Source organism: Chelmon rostratus, chromosome 7 (genome assembly GCF_017976325.1).
Source record: "Chelmon rostratus isolate fCheRos1 chromosome 7, fCheRos1.pri, whole genome shotgun sequence".
Classification (NCBI taxonomy): Eukaryota; Metazoa; Chordata; class Actinopteri; order Chaetodontiformes; family Chaetodontidae; genus Chelmon; species Chelmon rostratus.
Genome location: NC_055664.1, coordinates 15999681 through 16018973, shown reverse-complemented (window position 1 = coordinate 16018973; position 19293 = coordinate 15999681). Strand labels below are relative to the sequence as shown.

The 19293-nt window shown below is 47.1% G+C and overlaps 1 protein-coding gene across 1 annotated transcript in view; it reads right to left on the bottom strand.

Annotated features, from left to right (window-relative positions):
• LOC121609197 (SCO-spondin) overlaps window positions 1-19293 on the bottom strand; it is a 55512-nt gene that overhangs the window by 19559 nt on the left and 16660 nt on the right. The window contains exons 39-61 of the mRNA XM_041940771.1: window positions 19031-19137; window positions 18336-18489; window positions 17837-17936; window positions 17397-17569; window positions 16931-17167; window positions 16586-16773; window positions 16048-16168; window positions 15561-15711; window positions 15223-15362; window positions 14854-15000; window positions 14383-14511; window positions 13825-13980; window positions 12804-12920; window positions 12535-12696; window positions 12140-12358; window positions 11677-11847; window positions 11201-11335; window positions 10196-10411; window positions 1248-1426; window positions 901-1003; window positions 653-811; window positions 317-479; window positions 79-182 (exon numbers count right to left, since the gene is read on the bottom strand). Of these exons, the coding sequence (XP_041796705.1) occupies window positions 79-182; window positions 317-479; window positions 653-811; window positions 901-1003; window positions 1248-1426; window positions 10196-10411; window positions 11201-11335; window positions 11677-11847; window positions 12140-12358; window positions 12535-12696; window positions 12804-12920; window positions 13825-13980; window positions 14383-14511; window positions 14854-15000; window positions 15223-15362; window positions 15561-15711; window positions 16048-16168; window positions 16586-16773; window positions 16931-17167; window positions 17397-17569; window positions 17837-17936; window positions 18336-18489; window positions 19031-19137 (3531 nt within the window). The remainder of the gene's footprint in view (window positions 1-78; window positions 183-316; window positions 480-652; window positions 812-900; window positions 1004-1247; window positions 1427-10195; window positions 10412-11200; window positions 11336-11676; window positions 11848-12139; window positions 12359-12534; window positions 12697-12803; window positions 12921-13824; window positions 13981-14382; window positions 14512-14853; window positions 15001-15222; window positions 15363-15560; window positions 15712-16047; window positions 16169-16585; window positions 16774-16930; window positions 17168-17396; window positions 17570-17836; window positions 17937-18335; window positions 18490-19030; window positions 19138-19293) is intronic.

Here is a 19293-nt window from a genome sequence, read left to right as displayed (position 1 = left end):
TTTGCAAAGCTACTTTTTTATATCAAGTAAACCAATGCATCACAATAACATGACTAAATGATATGTCTTATTTCTGACCTGGCCGGCAGGGTCCAGAGACTCCAGAGAGACCGGTCGCTGAACAGTAGAAGCCAGGAGTGCAGCTACGACACTGAGACTCTTCCACAAGCCCGCTCTGCTCACTGTCAGAAGGTGTGAATATTTTAATAACTATAAGCCACAGCAGCAGCAGCAGAGCTTTTTTTATTTGTGGTAATTAGGGGGAGACGTAATTTAATGGATTATTAAGTATACAGAGATGTTGCCGGGTGTGCACCTGAATGTTCCTTTTGGGCACGGTTTTGGTACAGAAGTGCCCGCAGAGCAGAAGAAGCCAGGAGGACATGGGAATCCAGTCCGACGGTCTGGTGGTGATGGCTCAGACGCTCCCCCAGTGCAAACAAACCCTGCAGCACATAGCCCACTGGGGAACGTCCTCCCTTTAAACAAACAGCATTCAAGCACGGATTTTATCACCCCAGCAGAGCTGCAATTTACCTCTAATTGTTTTTGGAATATGCCTCATACCAACTTTATACTGCAGCTGTCTTAGAGATGTGTGATTAATGCATAACAACTAACAGATAGGGTTATAGGAGTGGATGCATTGTACCTGCTCCTTTACAGTACATCCCAGGGTCACATAGCAAGCACTGCCATTCCACAATCAGTCCTGACATGTTTCCATAGGTCCCTGCTGGACAGGGATGTTGACCCGCTGATCCGCTGGGACAATAAAATCCTCTCTCACATGGAAGTGGAACTGTCATTCCTGCGGTACAGATCGAGCACATAAGACATTTATGCTCCCAGCTGCTAAATGCTTTGTCATCCAACGATTGTTCGACCCATCAGCGTTACCTTGATCTTGACAATAAGAGCCAGCAGGGCATGTCTCGCAGCTGCCCTGGCCTGGCCTGAACTGGTAGCTGCCTTGGAGACAGGCTGTCTGTCTGACACTGCCCTGCAGCAACCATTAAATTGATTTTAGTGGGCTTTATATCTGAGGAATAATAAGCATCATCAGGCACAATCATGGTGCACCAACAACAGCGACAGATGCTAACATAGAGACAGGACTGGTGCAATAATGCACTTTTCATGACAGAATGAGAGCCACAGCTGAGGAGGAAGACTCACACAGAGACATCACATACAATATTCAGCACTGACGACAATAGCTTGAAGGCTAATATTGGATGTTTGACCTTCTCACAATGATGTCCTGCTGAGCAGACATGTTGTTGTGGTGTCTCAGAGCTCTGTCCTTCAGGACAATAGTAGCCTTCTGCACACTGGCCACTCGGCTCAGCTATTCCTCTCTGGCTGCAGTAGTGACCCCCAGGACAGAGCCGGCAAGCCCCCACTGTAGATCCACCAAGGGAGCCTGATGGACAGCACACATCACACATACCAATTCAATCAAACAATAAATTGATATTCTTCAAAAAGTCTTGAATCGTTTGGAGCTACATATATACACAGTGTTTACTGACTCGCAAAAACAATCTGTCACACCGCGGTGAGGTCTGTCTTGTCATTGGGGTTTTGTCTTGTCTTTTCCTGTTTTATTTTGAAGGTCTAACTCTCCTCTCGTTTCAGAGCACCTGCCCTCCCTCGTGTGTCCTGTGCGTCCGCCCTGATTACCCATTGTTTCCACCTGTTCCTGATTACCCTCCATGTGTTAAATAGTCTGCGTCTCCCTTGTCTTGTGCCAGTGTGTCTTTGTCCGTCGGCGATTCTCCCGAGCCTGTCTTCCCCGTTCGTCCTTGCCACAGCCACAGTCCTTGATTCAGTGAGCTCTTGTTTCCTCCTCGTGAGTGTTTTTTGTTTGTAGATTTGATATCATAGTTTTCTGATTTATTTTCATAGATTTGTCTTCAGCCGAATTTATTTCCTCTAGATTGAGCGATTTTCTGTTGTGTTCTTTTTAGCATAGATATTTCTGTTGTTTCATATTTAGGATAGATCTTGTGAATTCATAGTTTTCTTTATTCAGTCTCGTTTTCCTTGTAGCCATAGTCTATTGTGTTTTTCTCCCTTTTGGAGCGTTTTCTGTTTCTAGTGATTTTCATTACTTAGTGTTTTCTAGTTTATCCTCATAGTGAGCGTTTTCTGTTATTTTCTTGCCATAGTTATAGCCTTAGGCCTAGAGTAATTTTATAGCCCATTCATTTGACACTCATTGAAGTGGATCTCGAGTGGAATATTTCAATAAAGATCTGTGTGTTCAAACTCTCTGCATCTGAGTCCTGTTCTGAGTCCCGGCCTGACACAATCAGCTAATCACTCTGTAAGTTAACGTAATGACAGCATTAAAATAGACAGCAATGTTAATTCCATACCTATTCCCCCATCAGTTTCTAATTCATAAACATACAAAGGAGCTACGGCACATTTTAATAGGATTCTAGCTGTCCGCCGCGAGACAGGAATACAATTGCACGATTAAACCACTTTGTGACTGAAATTATTCATGGGCGCCCAAGGGAGAGAAAAAAAAGGCTTCATATTTCTCCACATCACTGAACTGCAAAGATAGACACCAGTTCATGTGAGGGCATTAGTGGGAAAAACTGACACTGTGTGCAACAAAGAGGATTACGTGGTGTATTTCTCAGTTCAGTATTGTGTCTGATTACTCATTCATCATTAATTCATAACTGAAAAAGGGGAGGGGAATGCTGACTTGTCCTGAATTGTCTCTGTTCTGCCTTCTATAAGAAGCCCTGACTGAGTTGTCGTAATTTTGATGGTGAATACCGCCATCTAGTGGACATTTTCGTTATTGCGCCTTCTTGCGCCAATTATCCACTTCCTGTTAAGTTTTATTGTATCTGACTTCATGAACGGGACAGACTTTCAGTGCTCACATTTCGTTTCCTATCCACACTTGAGCCTTGGACAATATTTGTCTGTAAGTATTGTTTTGTGTTAGATTCATTTTGTAAGCAAGATAGCACTTACATCTGCTTGTTTGTACCCGTAATTTTGGTCTAGATGTCCCAAAACGTGATGTTTAATGTCCTGATATGTTCTGCTAGTCAGATTGCCCTAGCTACGCTAGGTCTCGTTCCGTGAGGGCTATAAATAGATTACAATGCGTTGTGTTACGTATTCGGATTTCTTATGTGAAATTCATGTATGTTTTATTTTCTTGTTTTATTGCAGTTTTACAGTAAATGAGAGAGAGCGCTATTGGAATGTAAAGAGTGTAAGACAAAGAGTGTAAATGAATGAGAAAGAAGAAGACAAAATAAAAAGGAGAAAAGGAATTTCCAGCGTGCAATCTCTTCACTGTTAGCTAGCTGTCTAGCTCTGCACAGGAACGCAGCTGTGAGGGCAGCATAGTAAAAAGACATCAGCGCAGCGGGCTCAAGTAACAAGATTATTGAAGAAAAGAAACCATGAGTCATCATTCAGTCATCCCAGAACGTGAGGAGGGCGAACAGACACAAGGTGGAGCTGATGCAGAGCCAACCAACAATGTTCCCCAGTCAACTGAACACCAAGAGCCTTTCAAAACACCAGAGGCCCGCTCAGAAAAATCCCATCACTCCTCGCTGTGCTCCAGCAGGAGATCAACATCAACAGCCGCTGCCAGAGCACGGGCCAAATTAAAGGCTGCACAGACACAACTAGGTTTTGCTGAAAAAGAAGCCAGTATGATGAGACAGAAAGCCGAGCTTGAAGCTAACGCATTGAGGCAAAGAGCTGAACTCGAAGCCAGTCTCCATCTCCTCAGCTGCCAAAAGAACGCTGCTGTCCGCGAAGCTGAAGCAGCTGCCTACGAGGAGGAAGAGGAGAGTGAAAGCGGGGAGAAGCTCTGCGGGCCAGTCGTCACTGAAAAGCCCCTCAATGCAGCTGAACGAGTCGGTAATTATGTCCAGCAACATGCACAGCTGTTTCACAGACAACCACAGCCACTGCAACATCCACCAGTAGAGCTTCAAAGAGCATTTGGACACAGTGATGCCGGGGCCAGGCCAGCTGTTCACCAATATCCAATGCTGAATGCTACAAACATTAAAAGAGAAGAGCCTAGCGTCAGGCCTTCACCGAGGGCATACCCCAACAACTTGCAGCCGCCCACCAACACTCAGAGAGCGACTCCACTGGAGCCACAACCAGCACAAGACCTCGCCAGGTACCTCATGCGGCGAGAGCTCGTCAGCTCTGGCCTCCTCAAGTTTGATGACCGCCCTGAACATTACTGGTCATGGAAAGCATCTTTTGTGACTGCCACTCAAGATTTAAACCTCTCCCATAGAGAGGAGCTGGACTTATTAGTTAAATGGCTTGGAGCCGAATCAGCGGAACTTGCAAAAAGAATACGCTCAGTGCACGTCCTCAATCCCGGCGCCGGCCTCAGCATGGTGTGGCAACGCCTAGAAGAATGTTATGGCACACCGGAGGTTATCGAACACGCATTACTTAAAAAGCTGGAAGATTTCCCCAAGCTGACTAACAAAGACAGCGCCAAGCTCCGGGAACTGGGCGACATCTTGCTCGAACTGGAGTGTGCGAAGGCAGATGGTTACCTCCCCGGCCTCGCCTACCTAGACACAGCCCGGGGGGTGAACCCCATCGCGGAAAAGTTACCCTACAGCCTTCAAGAGAAATGGATCGCCAAGGGGTCCAGGTTCAAAGAAGATCACGGGGTAGCTTTCCCTCCTTTCCCGCTCTTTTCAGAGTTCGTCCGCCAACAGGCCAAAGTGCGTAACGACCCCAGCTTCGTCTTCACCACCTCCACACCGTCCAAACCAGACAAGGCTATAAAGCCAAGCCAGAAAGCTACAGTCACAGTACACAAGACTGACGCTTCATCCAAGCCCAGTGACAGTCCTCCTCGTTCCACAGGACGAAGCACCAGCGAACCAGATCGGGAGTGCCCACTGCATAAGAAGCCACACCCACTGAAAAAGTGTAAGGCTTTTAGACTAAAGACTATTGATGAACGTAAGGCATATTTGCAAGACAACCACATATGCTACAAGTGTTGTGGGTCAACTCAGCATGTTGCAAAAGACTGCAAGGTGCCCATCAAATGCACCGAGTGCAGTAGTGAAAAACACATAGCAGCTCTACACCCTGGTCCTCCTCCACCTGCAGAGAATAACCAAGCTCACAAAGAGGAAAGCGGGGAGCCGACCAAGGACACACCGGCGACCGTGTCCAGTTTCTGCACTGAGGTATGTGGCAATGCAGACACCCCACGCTCATGCGCCAAGATCTGCCTGATCAAAGCATTTCCTGCAGGGAAAAAAGAAAATGCAGTCAAGATGTATGCAGTGCTGGACGAACAGAGTAACAAGTCTCTCGCGAAGGCAGAGTTCTTCAACCTCTTCGGGGTAAATGCCAGCTCAGCACCGTACACACTAAAGACCTGCTCGGGGACTACAGAGACCTTCGGCAGGCGAGCCAGCAACTTCGTGCTCGAGTCCATGGATGGAGAACTGCAACTCCCACTCCCCACGCTGATCGAGTGCGACATGGTGCCCGATGATCGATCGGAAATCCCATCGCCAGATGTGGCATTCAACCACCCACACCTCCAGCCAGTTGCGCACAAGATTCCTGCTGTGGACCCCAGCGCACCCATCCTCCTGCTCTTAGGAAGAGACATCCTGAGAGTCCACAAGGTACGGGAGCAGATCAACGGGCCACACAACGCTCCTTATGCGCAACGACTCGACCTGGGCTGGGTCATCGTGGGCGAGGCCTGTCTGGATGCTGTCCACAAACCAGCTGAAGTCAACGTGTTCAAGGCAAGTGTGTTACCCAATGGCCGTGCATCTTTTCTCCGTCCCTGTCCACACAACATCCAGGTGAAGGAAGACTACAGTGGCAAGCCACACCGTCACCAACGCCTCTCCTCCACCCAGCTGACGGATGACCTGGACCAGGCAGCGAGCACAGATGAGCTGAGGCACACCGTCTTCGAGAGCTCGAGAGACGACAATAAACCAGCGCTGTCAATGGACGACAAAGCGTTCCTGACCATCATGGAGAAGGAGGTCTACCAGGATGACGATCACAGCTGGGTAGCGCCCCTACCGTTCCGGTTGCCACGGCGTCTCCTCCCCAGCAACCGGGCACAGGCGGAGAATCGTCTAGCCTCACTCAGGAAGACACTGGAGAAAAAGCCAGAAATGAAAAACCACTACACCGAGTTCATGCAGAGAATGCTGGACAACGACCAGGCCGAGCGTGCGCCACCCCTGGAGCCAGGTAAAGAACACTGGTACCTCCCCACGTTCGGTGTGTACCACCCGAAGAAGCCGGGTCAAATCAGAATTGTGTTCGACTCTAGCGCAGAGTGTGAAGGGACCAGCCTGAACAATGTACTCCTCAGCGGCCCTGACTTAAACAACACGCTGCTAGGAGTGCTCCTTCGATTTAGAAAAGACCCGATCGCCATCACAGCAGATGTGCAACAAATGTTTTATTGCTTTGTGGTCAGAAGTGATCATAGAGACTACCTCCGCTACCTCTGGTATGAGAACAACGACTTAAGCAAGCCCGTGGTGGAATACCGGATGAAAGTCCATGTATTTGGGAACACCCCATCCCCAGCTATCGCCATCTACTGCATGAGGCGAGCCGCCGAGAGAGGTGAAGCACAATACGGCTCCGACGCAAGACAGTTCGTGGAGCGCCAGTTCTATGTCGATGACGGGCTGACCTCTGTCGCCACACCCGAGCAAGCGATAGACCTCATCACAAGAACCAAAGACATGCTCGCAGAGTCGAACCTGAGGCTGCATAAGGTGGCATCAAACAGCGAACAGGTGATGGAAGCCTTACCTGAACAAGACCGTTCCAAAGACCTGAAAGATCTGGAACTCGGCATCGATCCTCTCCCTCTCCAGAGAAGCCTTGGCCTCTCCTGGAACCTGGAAACGGACAGCTTTACCTTCTTGGTGTCGGAGGAAGAGAAGCCGTACACCCGCAGAGGTATCTTGTCCACGGTCAACAGCCTTTACGACCCCCTGGGGTTTGTCGCTCCTGTTGTAATGCAAGGAAAGGCATTAGTGAGAGAGCTGTCTACAGACCAGGGGTGGGACACTCCACTCGACCCAGAGAAAGAGACTAAGTGGAACGCGTGGAGAGACTCGCTAAAAGTTCTGGAAGACCTGCACATAAAAAGGTGCTACATCCCCGTGCTACTGACCTCCACTCAGAGGCGAGAACTCTGCATCTTTTCTGATGCCTCCACAGTAGCCATAGGCGCCGTCGCATACCTGAGAGCAGTCACCTCTGACACCAAACCGCATGTGGGCTTCGTCATGGGGAAGTCCAGGCTGGCGCCCCGTCCTGCCCATACCATTCCCCGTCTCGAGCTCTGTGCAGCCGTGCTAGCTGTACAGATGTACGAGCTGATCAGAGACGAGATGGACATTGATGTGGATGCTGTCAGGTTCTTCACCGACAGTAGGATCGTGCTTGGCTACATCCACAATTCGTCGAGAAGATTCTACGTCTACGTAGCCAACAGGGTGACCCGCATCAGGCAGTCCACCCATCCAGACCAGTGGTCCTACACCCCAACAGACCTAAATCCTGCGGACCATGCCACCAGGTTCATGCCGGCAGGAGAGCTGCAGCAAAGCAGTTGGCTCACTGGTCCCAGCTTCCTCACACGTGAGAACACAGAGGAGACTTCAGAACCCAACGTCTTCACCCTCGTCGAACCCGAAGCAGACGCAGAGATCCGGCCCGAGGTTGCGGTTCTGGCCACCAGAGCCCTGGATGCTGGTCTTGGGTCTCAGCGCTTCGAAAGATTTTCTAAGTGGAGGAACCTCTGCAAAGCCACAGCCAGGCTCATCCATGTTGCCGCATCCTTCAAAGGGAACCCAGCCAGCTCGGCACGTAACAGGTGGGCCTCGTTCAGAGACACACTCACCACAAGCGAGCTATCCCATGCAGAGAGTGTCATCATCCGTGCTGTCCAGCATGACACCTACGAAACCGAACTAGACTGCCTCAGAGAGGGCAGCGAGCTTCCCAAACAAAGTCCCCTCAAGAAGCTCAACCCAGTGACTGACGAAAGTGGCCTGCTGCGGGTCGGAGGTCGCATCTCATCTGCCCCGGACCTGCCAAGGGAAGAGAAGCATCCTCTGATTATCCCACACACTCACCACATCGCTACACTGCTGGTGAGGTACTACCACGAACAAGTAGTACACCAGGGGCGCCACATAACAGAGGGTGCCGTGAGAGCAGCCGGATACTGGATCGTCGGAGGTAAGCGTCTGGTGTCTGCTGTCATCCATAGGTGTGTGATCTGCCGCAAGCTACGCAGGCGCCTGGAGGAACAGAAGATGGCCGACCTGCCTCCCGACAGGCTCACTCCAGAGCCTCCCTTCACCCACGTAGGCCTGGATGTCTTCGGACCATGGACCATCATGACGCGGCGGACAAGAGGAGGAAGTGCGGACAGCAAGCGCTGGGCAGTGATATTCACATGCATGTCGACCAGGGCTGTCCACTTTGAGCTCATAGAGTCCATGACCACCGACAGCTTCATCAATGCCTTGAGAAGGTTTTTTGCCATCCGCGGCCCAGCCAAGCTTCTCCGTTCCGACAGAGGGACCAATTTTGTTGGGGCCTGTAAAGAGCTGGGCATCGACACAGAAGACTCCCCAGTCTCAACTTACCTCCAGGGCAGGGGGTGCTCCTGGATCTTTAACCCGCCCCATTCTTCACACATGGGGGGGGCTTGGGAAAGACTCATCGGCGTTGCTAGGCGCATCCTGGATGCCATGCTGCTCCAGACAACACACACTCGCCTGACATACGAAGTGTTGAGCACTCTTATGGCCGAAGTCATGGCTATAATGAATGCGAGACCCCTTGTACCTGTGTCATCCGATCCAGATGCGCCCACAGTTCTTACCCCAGCTATGCTCCTGACCCAGAAGATGAGTACCATCTCTGCGCCCTCTGGAAACTTCCAGATGGCGGAATTGCATGGAAAGCAGTGGAAACATGTACAGTGCCTTGCAAACACCTTCTGGAAGAGATGGAGGAGAGACTACTTATCCACGCTGCAGGGCCGCCGAAAGTGGACCGCCGAGAGGCCGAGCGTCAAGATGGGCGACGTCGTCCTACTCAAGGACAGTCAAGCCCACAGGAATGAATGGCCTGTGGGATTGATCGTCAACACGCTGCCGAGCGGAGACAAGAGGATCCGCAAGGTGGAAGTGAAGATCGTCCGTGATGGAACCGTGAAAGTTCTTCTGAGACCCATCTCAGAGATCGTCCTTCTGCTTTCTGAAGAAAGCTGAACACCATATCCTTTTGAAACTTAAGTGCATTTTGTGTTTAAGTAGTTTGTAGTGGCATAATAGTTATACGCCAAGCGGGGAGTGTTCTGCCTTCTATAAGAAGCCCTGACTGAGTTGTCGTAATTTTGATGGTGAATACCGCCATCTAGTGGACATTTTCGTTATTGCGCCTTCTTGCGCCAATTATCCACTTCCTGTTAAGTTTTATTGTATCTGACTTCATGAACGGGACAGACTTTCAGTGCTCACATTTCGTTTCCTATCCACACTTGAGCCTTGGACAATATTTGTCTGTAAGTATTGTTTTGTGTTAGATTCATTTTGTAAGCAAGATAGCACTTACATCTGCTTGTTTGTACCCGTAATTTTGGTCTAGATGTCCCAAAACGTGATGTTTAATGTCCTGATATGTTCTGCTAGTCAGATTGCCCTAGCTACGCTAGGTCTCGTTCCGTGAGGGCTATAAATAGATTACAATGCGTTGTGTTACGTATTCGGATTTCTTATGTGAAATTCATGTATGTTTTATTTTCTTGTTTTATTGCAGTTTTACAGTAAATGAGAGAGAGCGCTATTGGAATGTAAAGAGTGTAAGACAAAGAGTGTAAATGAATGAGAAAGAAGAAGACAAAATAAAAAGGAGAAAAGGAATTTCCAGCGTGCAATCTCTTCACTGTTAGCTAGCTGTCTAGCTCTGCACAGGAACGCAGCTGTGAGGGCAGCATAGTCTCCCTTTTCAAAGGAAGAGAAAACACGCAGTTTTCTTTTGATAATTGCATTTTTTTTTTTACAAAAATCAAACAATAACTGGGATTACGAGATGAATCACACAATTACAGTTATATTACAAAAGAGCAATATCTCACTTTTTAATGTCCCAAGAGGGCAGGGCAGAGGAAGAGGAGTTCCAAGGGGGCAGTAGTGTCCAGTGGGGCAAGGGGTAGCGTGGGGGTCTAAAGAGCCTTTGGGACAGTGAAATCCTGCAGCACAGAGCCCTGCTGGCGCATCCAGACCTGTCTGGTTACAGTATGAGCCAGCCTCACAGGGCTGGGGGTAGGCAGAGCCCAAGGGACAATAGAAACCTGAAAAATAGCCACAAAACATATCATTGAAATAAGGTGAGCTTCAGAGACGCCAAAAGTCCAATCAGGAGGATTACAGTTCTTACATACTCCCTCTAGAGATAAAGGATTTTCTCAAACTCTGAACTTTTTATTCCCACACTCTTATTTTCAGCCTCCTCTATTTACACTTAACCCAGCAGATTTTTTTTAAGTGTTCCAGCAGGCAGCAATTGCTTTGCTGACAGACTCTAAAAGCGTTCCTTGCTGGTCTGACATCACCTGTTATTTCAGTGATGCTGGTTTTATGTGCATCACCACCCAACCATCTCCACTCCTCAAGAGGGAAGTCCAACGCTAGCATTTAGGCTTTTCATCAAATCGGGGAATTTCAACTTTCAAAGGTTCATCTGCGAGAGGAATTCTATTTGCATAACCATGAGCAATTATCTTGTGCTGTCTTGCCTGATTGAATGTACCATGACGATAAATTGATAATGAGGTGTAACTGACAAAGCCTTTTCTGTAATTCTTGATTTTTACAAAACTAAGTATAAAAGAAAAATGGAGCATTAATTCTTGTCTTGTTTCAGCCACCATTGTTTTAAAATGGTGTTGATGAAGATAAAGCGGTGTTAAAGCTGGAATATGTCGGGCACACTGGGCAGATCAGATGAAATCAGTCAAACGCCACAGCAATTACATTAAGTGGGACTACCATGTCATGAGCGAGGAAGATTACATGCATGCCTGAGGGAACGATCAAAGCACGACATTGAGAGCACAGGTTCACTGTCAGGATTTACCCACCCCTCGGGCATATATCTCCTCTGTAGGTGGAACACGCATAATGTGGACTCTTGAGATGTGGCGGCGGGTGAGTCACAGTATGGTCTGAATCTGCCCGTGGTGCCGCTACCACTTCGATCCAGCTCGCGTCCCTCCCTGTTATAGAACATGGCAGATAAAGCATGAAAGATGTCCAAGTAATATCTTTGTTGTGCAGGCAAGAAACCAAAGAGGAGCCGCTCTCTCTTTCTACATGCTGATCTAACAGTTTTGACTGCCAAGGGAACAACATCTTTCTACAACGTAATACTGTAAGGCAATGATTAATTGTAGAATACTTTAGGGGGAAGGTCAAACTGAAAAGCTGCTGCTTTGCAGGACATTTATCACATGTAAGGATTTGCACTCTGGTTGAATAGTTTGAAGAAACTGATGTACTGTCCTGTCACAGGGAGCATTTATTGTGTTATTACAAACTGGAGAAACCCATATTTTACCAGAATTACTGGAGTTACTGAAGCAGGACAGATTGTGCATCCAGAGGGCGGCGCCTGTCTTTGTGCTATAAGCCTCCAGTATTTCACAAAGACAGCTGAATAAAGAGGAGTTGGCTCGGGGTGTGGGGCTATCGGTACCTCCAGAACAGAAGAAACCTGCAAAACACAGACCTAACACAGGGAGGCATTAGAGAAGGCTTGTAAGGATGGGATACTTACACACACTCTTTACATCAGATCTTGGCCTAATAATAAGACCTGAATTGTCATTTAGTTTCACTTCATTACTTATTTGAATCCCTAGAAAAAAATGTTAATGTGGGCAGCGATTCAGGGGTCTGGAAGCAGACTAATGTGATGTGTACTTAGTTTTGGTGTACAGCTGAAACAGGAAATGTTGGCCCTCTATTCTAATTGAGATATTCCGAATCATCCTAATCGGAAACCTGGTGAAATCCCCCACCTGACGGCTGTGAGCCTCCAGGACTGATGCAGTATTTCCCTGGGGAGCAAGGGTGGCAGTGAGAGGGAGAGGAAGCTCCAAGCTCTGGGAGGAAGCTGCCAACAGGACATGGTTTGGGTGACCCACTACCCTGAGGACAGAAGTATCCCGTGGGACAAACATCTCCGTAAGGCCTGGAGACAGGAGAAGCCTCAATGGACCCCAGGGAACAGAAATATCCTGTGGTGGACAACAAGGTTAGACATCTGACAGAAAACTGCAACATTTACAACGTAGAGTAAATGAACCGTGTTATGCCGGGGCTTCATACAGTGCAGAAATACAGTAGAGGAAAAGACACTCTTATCGCTCAATCCTCTGCTATCATTTCCCATCGAGATGCGGGAATGTCAGACCTGGGCTGCAGGGTCCAGTTGGCTCTGTCAGAGCACTGCTGTTACAGAAGGAGCCGGAGGGGCAGGGGGAGCAGTCAGTCAGGGACGTCCTTCCAGGTGACGGACTGACACTGCCCATCGGACATGGAGATGGCGCAGATGAACCCTCCACACAGAAGAAACCTGGGCACGGCAGTGTGTCGCGTTTTACAGTACACTTCAGCTCACCTTTGTTTCTTTGTGCACACTTTATAGCATAAATGTGAGTGCACACCTGTTTTTTTAATTACCTGGTGGGCAGGTGTTACAGGTGGATTGTCCAGATGAAGACTGAAAAGTGCCAGCGCTACAGATGACCGGCTCAGCACTACCATGTGGACACGCGTGGCCAGGCGGGCACTGACATCCTGTCACACAGTCAGATAAAGTTCAAACTGTCATCTGGTGTCTCCTTGAGTACAATGAAGACAGGAGTAATGTACGTGTAAATATAGTGCTAAATAGCCTATGTAAAACATAGATGTGGCAAAAATCCATGAGAGCAAGCATGGCTGCTGAATTTCACCGTGCCCGATGTGGTACCATGGAAACAAAGCAATGAAGAGGGGAGTGACTCTGAGCAGTATTTGTCATGTATGGAAATCCTGCGGGAGGCAGGGAGCAGAGAAGGCAGGCTTAATAGCAGGTGCCTGACTCTGACAGCAACGAGCTAGAGACTCTTTATAGGTTCTGGGCCATTTCATGCTCAAATTAGCAAAACGTCTTCTCAATCACAGGCCAAAAGGCGGCGGGGATGCCTCTCAGAGAATTTCTGGGTATTTACGTAATATAAGAGGAGGAAGAAAGCTCATCTGAGGCGTTAAATTACCGCCATGGTTGTACATCTGTAGTATGGTTTGTAAGATAACTGATGAGTTCCGCTAAACACCCAAAGAACCATTCAGGGAGGACATAGAAATAATGCAAACACATCATTAAAGAAATTTTATAGTTACGTATTAAGGCTTCAATCACTGCTGCAAAGGTGGGTCAAAGGTTCACATGCAGTAGCTGTGTCCACTGGAAACCATGTACATCCAATGTTGGTTATTCTTTGCTTTTCACAAGAACTTAAGGATTAGGTGTTCATGGGTTGAGAAAATTATCCTACTTCTTAAGATAAACAAACTATTTAAAAACCAATTGGCATCATGCAGAACTATTCGGAAACCAGACTTACAGACATCGTTGAAAGGAAAAAGAAAAAGAAAATGATGAAGTGCAAAGACTACCGTGGTTAAACCTGAGCTGACCCCTGATGATGTACTGTACCTGGCTGATGTCCAGACATTGATTCTGGTGGACAGAACCACCCCGGGGGACATCGAAGGTCGACAGATGTCTGAGCCCACAAGGGGCAGTAAGAACCTGGGTAACAAGCTTCACAGTCAGCCTCAGACTCAGCTGCAGACTTCCCCAAGAAAGTACCTTTATGGAGGAGACGAATTATCATGTGAGTAAAAATAACTTCCACTCTACTCATTAATCATTTTGCCTCTCCCCACACACCAACACACACACAGAGGAAAGGGAAAAGCATGGTATAGCAGTGTCATGTATGCGCACCATTGATTGCTCCATTCATTCACTTAGTTAAGGAGCTCGCTGACCATTATGACAGTTTTATTGGACTCCCATTAGGTTTTATAACCTCCTCTAAAGTTCTGGATACATAAAGCCATTATATTGCCCTCTGAGGTCAGACACATGGCTCATTCAGGGAAATGAGCTTCTAGGCTTCTGTTTAACAGGATGTTCGTGATACACGGTAACTGCAAGAAATAATTTCCACTTCTTCCAGAGCTCTGTCTGGATAAGTTGCTGTTCTACCTGGAGGACAGGGGCTTGGCTTTGCACTCCCTTTAGGACAATAGTGGCCTGCAGGACACACATCACCATGGAACTGACCCTGGGTTGAATCGCCAGGAAGTGGGGATGGAGATGTGGTATCTCCTGTAACTGAGACAATAGACCTTTATTGGATGTCATTACTCATTAGGTTCGTGAGTGAACTAAAAGGCCAGAGCCGTTCTCTGCAATCCTAGAGAGGATTACTACTAAGACAATGGGGACGGGTAAATGTTCTGTGGAGACCTCTCTAGCACTGCGGAGTCAAAGGCCATGAAAATGTTAAATAAAAACAGAGGAGCATTGAGATAAACTGGTGCACAGCAAGTATTTTCTCAGGCTAGTGTCACAAGCTTTTTTATATTACAAATATGATTTCTAAAAAAACAAGGGATGCATGTTGTTGCGCATTTATTAACACTACATAAAGGGCAACAATAATAAGCCTGTTACCTGTGGAATTACCCCAAGGTGTGGCCGTTCTGGATCCCCCTGTGCAGTAGAAGCCTGGGTTGCAGGGCCCAGATGGGGAGGAAAGGCCAACCTCAGCGCAGTAATGGCCAGGCAAACAGGACTGACACACTTCTACAGAAACTGCCCCTGAAACACCAGAAATTATGATAAATTATGGCATGAATTAGGATCAGGTGAAATAATGCCACTTCAGTAGTTGTTTTCTGATGGATGAGGCTGGGAAATTCTTTCAATGATTTAACAAAAAAAATCACACATAGCACAATCAGTAACTTCAGTTAAGTCAGCCCATTATGTTCAAATGTCACCAACAATGTTTCTGTGTAATTATTCAATGTTAGATGTCACCGTCTATGGAGCTGAAGGTGCCTGCAGGGCAGGGAACCATATAGCTGGTACCCTGGGGACAATAGGACCCTGCAGAGCAGCGACTTCCTGTTGGGCCCTCCTCTGGCTGGGCAGAAGCAGAACCTTGGATACAGAGGTAACTAGCAGAGAGATGATGAGGACAGAGACATGGGGAGGGGGATATGGGATGTAGAGAGTGATAGATGAGAAAGACAGAGGCAGAGACAGAGCATAAGGGAGGTTTAATTATAGACGAGGGAGACAGAATTAAACAGTAACATATCTTTCATAGTCTGTCGGTGAACATGATGAAGTATGTGTTCAGTCTGCCTGTTTACCCAGGAGAGCAGACCCCAGTGGGAGCAGCCAGTCCAGAGGTACTGCAAAATCTCCCTGGAGGGCAGAGCTCGCAGCCCGACTTATTGGACAACCCCATCTGCCTGCTGAAAGCACCAGCTGGGCATGGGAATGCTACACCAGACTGCGTTCCTGTAGATAAACAGTGCATAATATCTACAGATGGTCCAGGACTAAACACCACAGAACGGTGTGTGAGGACAATCCTTATCTTGATTATGCTCTATAATGGCCATTTGCATAATTAGAAAGCCATTTACTGTTACAGCCACTCGTTCGGGAGTACACACAAAACAGGAACAATATTCATCAACAGTTCGCATGCAATACAACACATTATATTTAATAAATCTCACTGAGCCTGCAGCATCACTTGTGCCCCACGTATATTTATAACTGATAACATGATCTGATCACATTGTACGTTTGTCATGAATGTGTTAGAATAGCTGCACTATTGTATCCTACCTCGTGGGCAATAGTGTCCTTTAGGACACAGCACGGGAGTGTGAGTCCCGGACACATGGCCAGTGTCAGCATCCACTGAGCCGGCACAGTAAAATCCTGCTGGACATTTAACACACGCTGCCTGTGGAGGGGTAAATAATGCACATAATCTTTTCTACACCTTACGAGCACGTATCTGTGACTACAGCTGCTCACTAACATCAACAGACATGAACAGTTCAGATGCTTTTGTTGGAGATTATAGAAGCTAAACTGTAAACTGTATACAGTACACACAGATGGGTCCACAGCCACACGATACACTAAAAAACATCTGTACTACATCATATACAGTTAGTCAGCAGTGCTATTTTAGATCCAGTTTCAGGGTAACGCATATTTTTCAGTCCAGCGTATCAAACCATTTATAAGCACTTTATAAGAATGCAGAATAATAACTGTAGGTTATTTTAATTGCATCATATCATAGGTGCACTTTGCCCTTGGGACTGTAGGACACATCACATATTAGCAGACTATTCATCCTGATGTTCCTCACCTGTCCAGGTAAATCCTGGTACGTCCCTGGCAAACAGGGTACCTGTCTATCAGATCCCGGGGGGCACATGTTTCCGGGTGAGCAGGGTATAGAGGCCTGTTGGCTGCCGTTTTCTCTGCCTGGACAGTATGAGCCAGCTGGACAGATATGGGAAGGCAAAGAGAGCCCTCTGGTGACGCACAGGAAACCTGCAAAACAAAGAGAACACTGTTGAGCAGCCACAGAGATTGTGTGAAGGGATTATCCCCTGATAAATCAAGTTATGTAATGGGAGCTTTATCTTTTATCAGATGAAAAGACACATAATTAAACGCTGCGTGCAACAGGTGCTAAATTAGTTCCAACCTGGAGGACAAGGCAGGCAGTCGGAGAGGTGACTGTTCCTAGTTTTGTTGCTGTAGTGTCTGATAGGACAGGGCAGCGGTGCTGAGGAGCCCTGGGGACAGTAGTGACCTGTAGGACATATGTCACCTGTCATCCCTCCATCCTCTGGTGTAGGTGACCAGGCCCCAGAGAGGCAATAGTACCCACCGCCACACTGGCCTGATGCAACACCTTTCCCAGGGGACGCACAGAAGGAGCCTGGTTTGATGGGAAAAAAGGGGTAAAATTAAGTGGAATCGAAAATTACCCTGAATTACCCTGCAAAACACAAAATGTGGAAGCAGCTATGTATACAGCATCAATCCCATCTGAGATACAGCATTTATCTGATTATTTTGCTTCTTTAGCCTCAAGGTCATCATAAACCCTGCTTCAACTACTCAACCTTAAAGCAACTCATAATGATTAGCAGTAAATGGTGTATGACCTGGAGGGCAGGGCAAGCAGTCCTGGGGTTTTACCATCCGAGTGTGGGGGTTGAGGGATCCAGCTGGACAAGGGTTCTGGTGTTTGGACCAGGTCCCGGACGGGCAGTAATGACCCACTGGACACTCATAACTCCTCGACACAGAGCCATTATGTCTGCCAGGACAATAAAAACTATCCAGACAAAACAATGATGGAATAATTTAGGTCTTGGCTGCTGGTGATGGCAATGAGTCATAAATGTACTTGTGTCCGTGTGTGTACTGTATATAAATGTATACAAAGATAGAGAAAAAATAACTTATGCACATGAGCATCAAAAACAAACCCTGTACAGTATAGTTACAGTTCATTCGTAATCCCTCATGCTCACACTGAATGTGACAATGTGTATATGTTTACGGTACAGAGTGACGACGTGTGGCTGATAAGAGAGGTTACCCCTGGGGACAGGCACTGCAGCTGGCTTGGCCGTCTTCTGTGCTGATGGTTCCCAGCGGGCAATGCTCAGGAGTCACAGAGCCCTCAGAACAGTAATAGCCTGGTTTTGCGAAGACAACAGTCATGAAAGGGATGTACAGTCAAGCGCGCACACACACACATAATCCACAGGGGACAGGGTTAAATTTCCAGTGTCAACAGAGCAGCTGCTTATGTTTAGCCCTATTAACTTGAAAGACTGTTTTGTTTACCTGTTCACTAAGCTGGCTCTGGGCTTGCTGTATGTACATTTTAAGCTTAAAAAGAGAGCTTTAAAATTTCCATTTTTTCTTGAATTTGCTATAATGTCATGCAAAGCTTAGCATTTTGCAAAACAATAGCTACCTTATTACATTATCCCTGTATTTCTTCTATTGATTGTTTTCATGCATTTTCTTTGGACAGATTTCTCTCTCATTTCATTGAAAAATGACAGACAGATTCTGAGAGATCTGATCACCTTTTGGGCACGGTCCACCCCGGCTGTCTCTCAAAGGAGGGTCAGGTCGATCTGCGCCCTGCAGACAGAAGAAACCTTCCCAGCATTCTCCTGAAGGTGCTGAGAGCCCCAAAGCATCGCAGTAGTAACCAGGGAGACATGGCTGGCAATCCTCCTGAGAGGGGAAGAGAAAGAGGGAGGAAGAAGACAAAGGAAGAGAGAGAGTGCCTCAGTACAACATTGATTGGGGATTAAATATTGATGAGTTCTCACAATGAAAGACAGAGAAAACATTGTAAGTTACTGTATTTCCTGAAAAGGGGTGGTATAGCAGGACTGCTGACCATAAACCTTTCCAAAGCAGAGCATGATAGACATTTATGTGATAACAATAACATAAATAATAAAAAGCAAGACATGACATAAATAACATAAACAATATAGATAAAAACAGAGAGAATAATAATCCAATTCATTCATCCATTCATTTTATATCAGTTCACATATATTGTATTTTGTCTGTATTTATATTCACATGGTTATTTTATGTGTTATGTGTCACAAAACATCCATCTCAATTTTTCACAATTCACTAACCAAAACAAAATTTGGCATTTCTAAATGAAATTCCACCCTGGTGTCATCTTTGAGCGGACAGATTTCTCTTTCAATCATTGTCAAGGGGACATGTGAGTGCGAGATTGAGTCAAAGCGACCTTGGAGACTAATTTGGTGAGGTTAGAGAATGTTCCACGTGGACAGGGCAGAGGTTGGATGGTGGCCTGGGGGCAGTAATGACCGGCAGGACACGGCCCTCCCTCTCCTGGTGAGAGACACAGAGAACAGCTGCCATTTGTCAACTATCTCAAAATAGAAATGCTGATGGAGAAGCTTGCACGGGTAATCACAAGGCCAACAATTCTCACGTATTCGTAAGGAAAAGGTGGCACTATCAGACTCTCTACTGCATTTCTTGAAT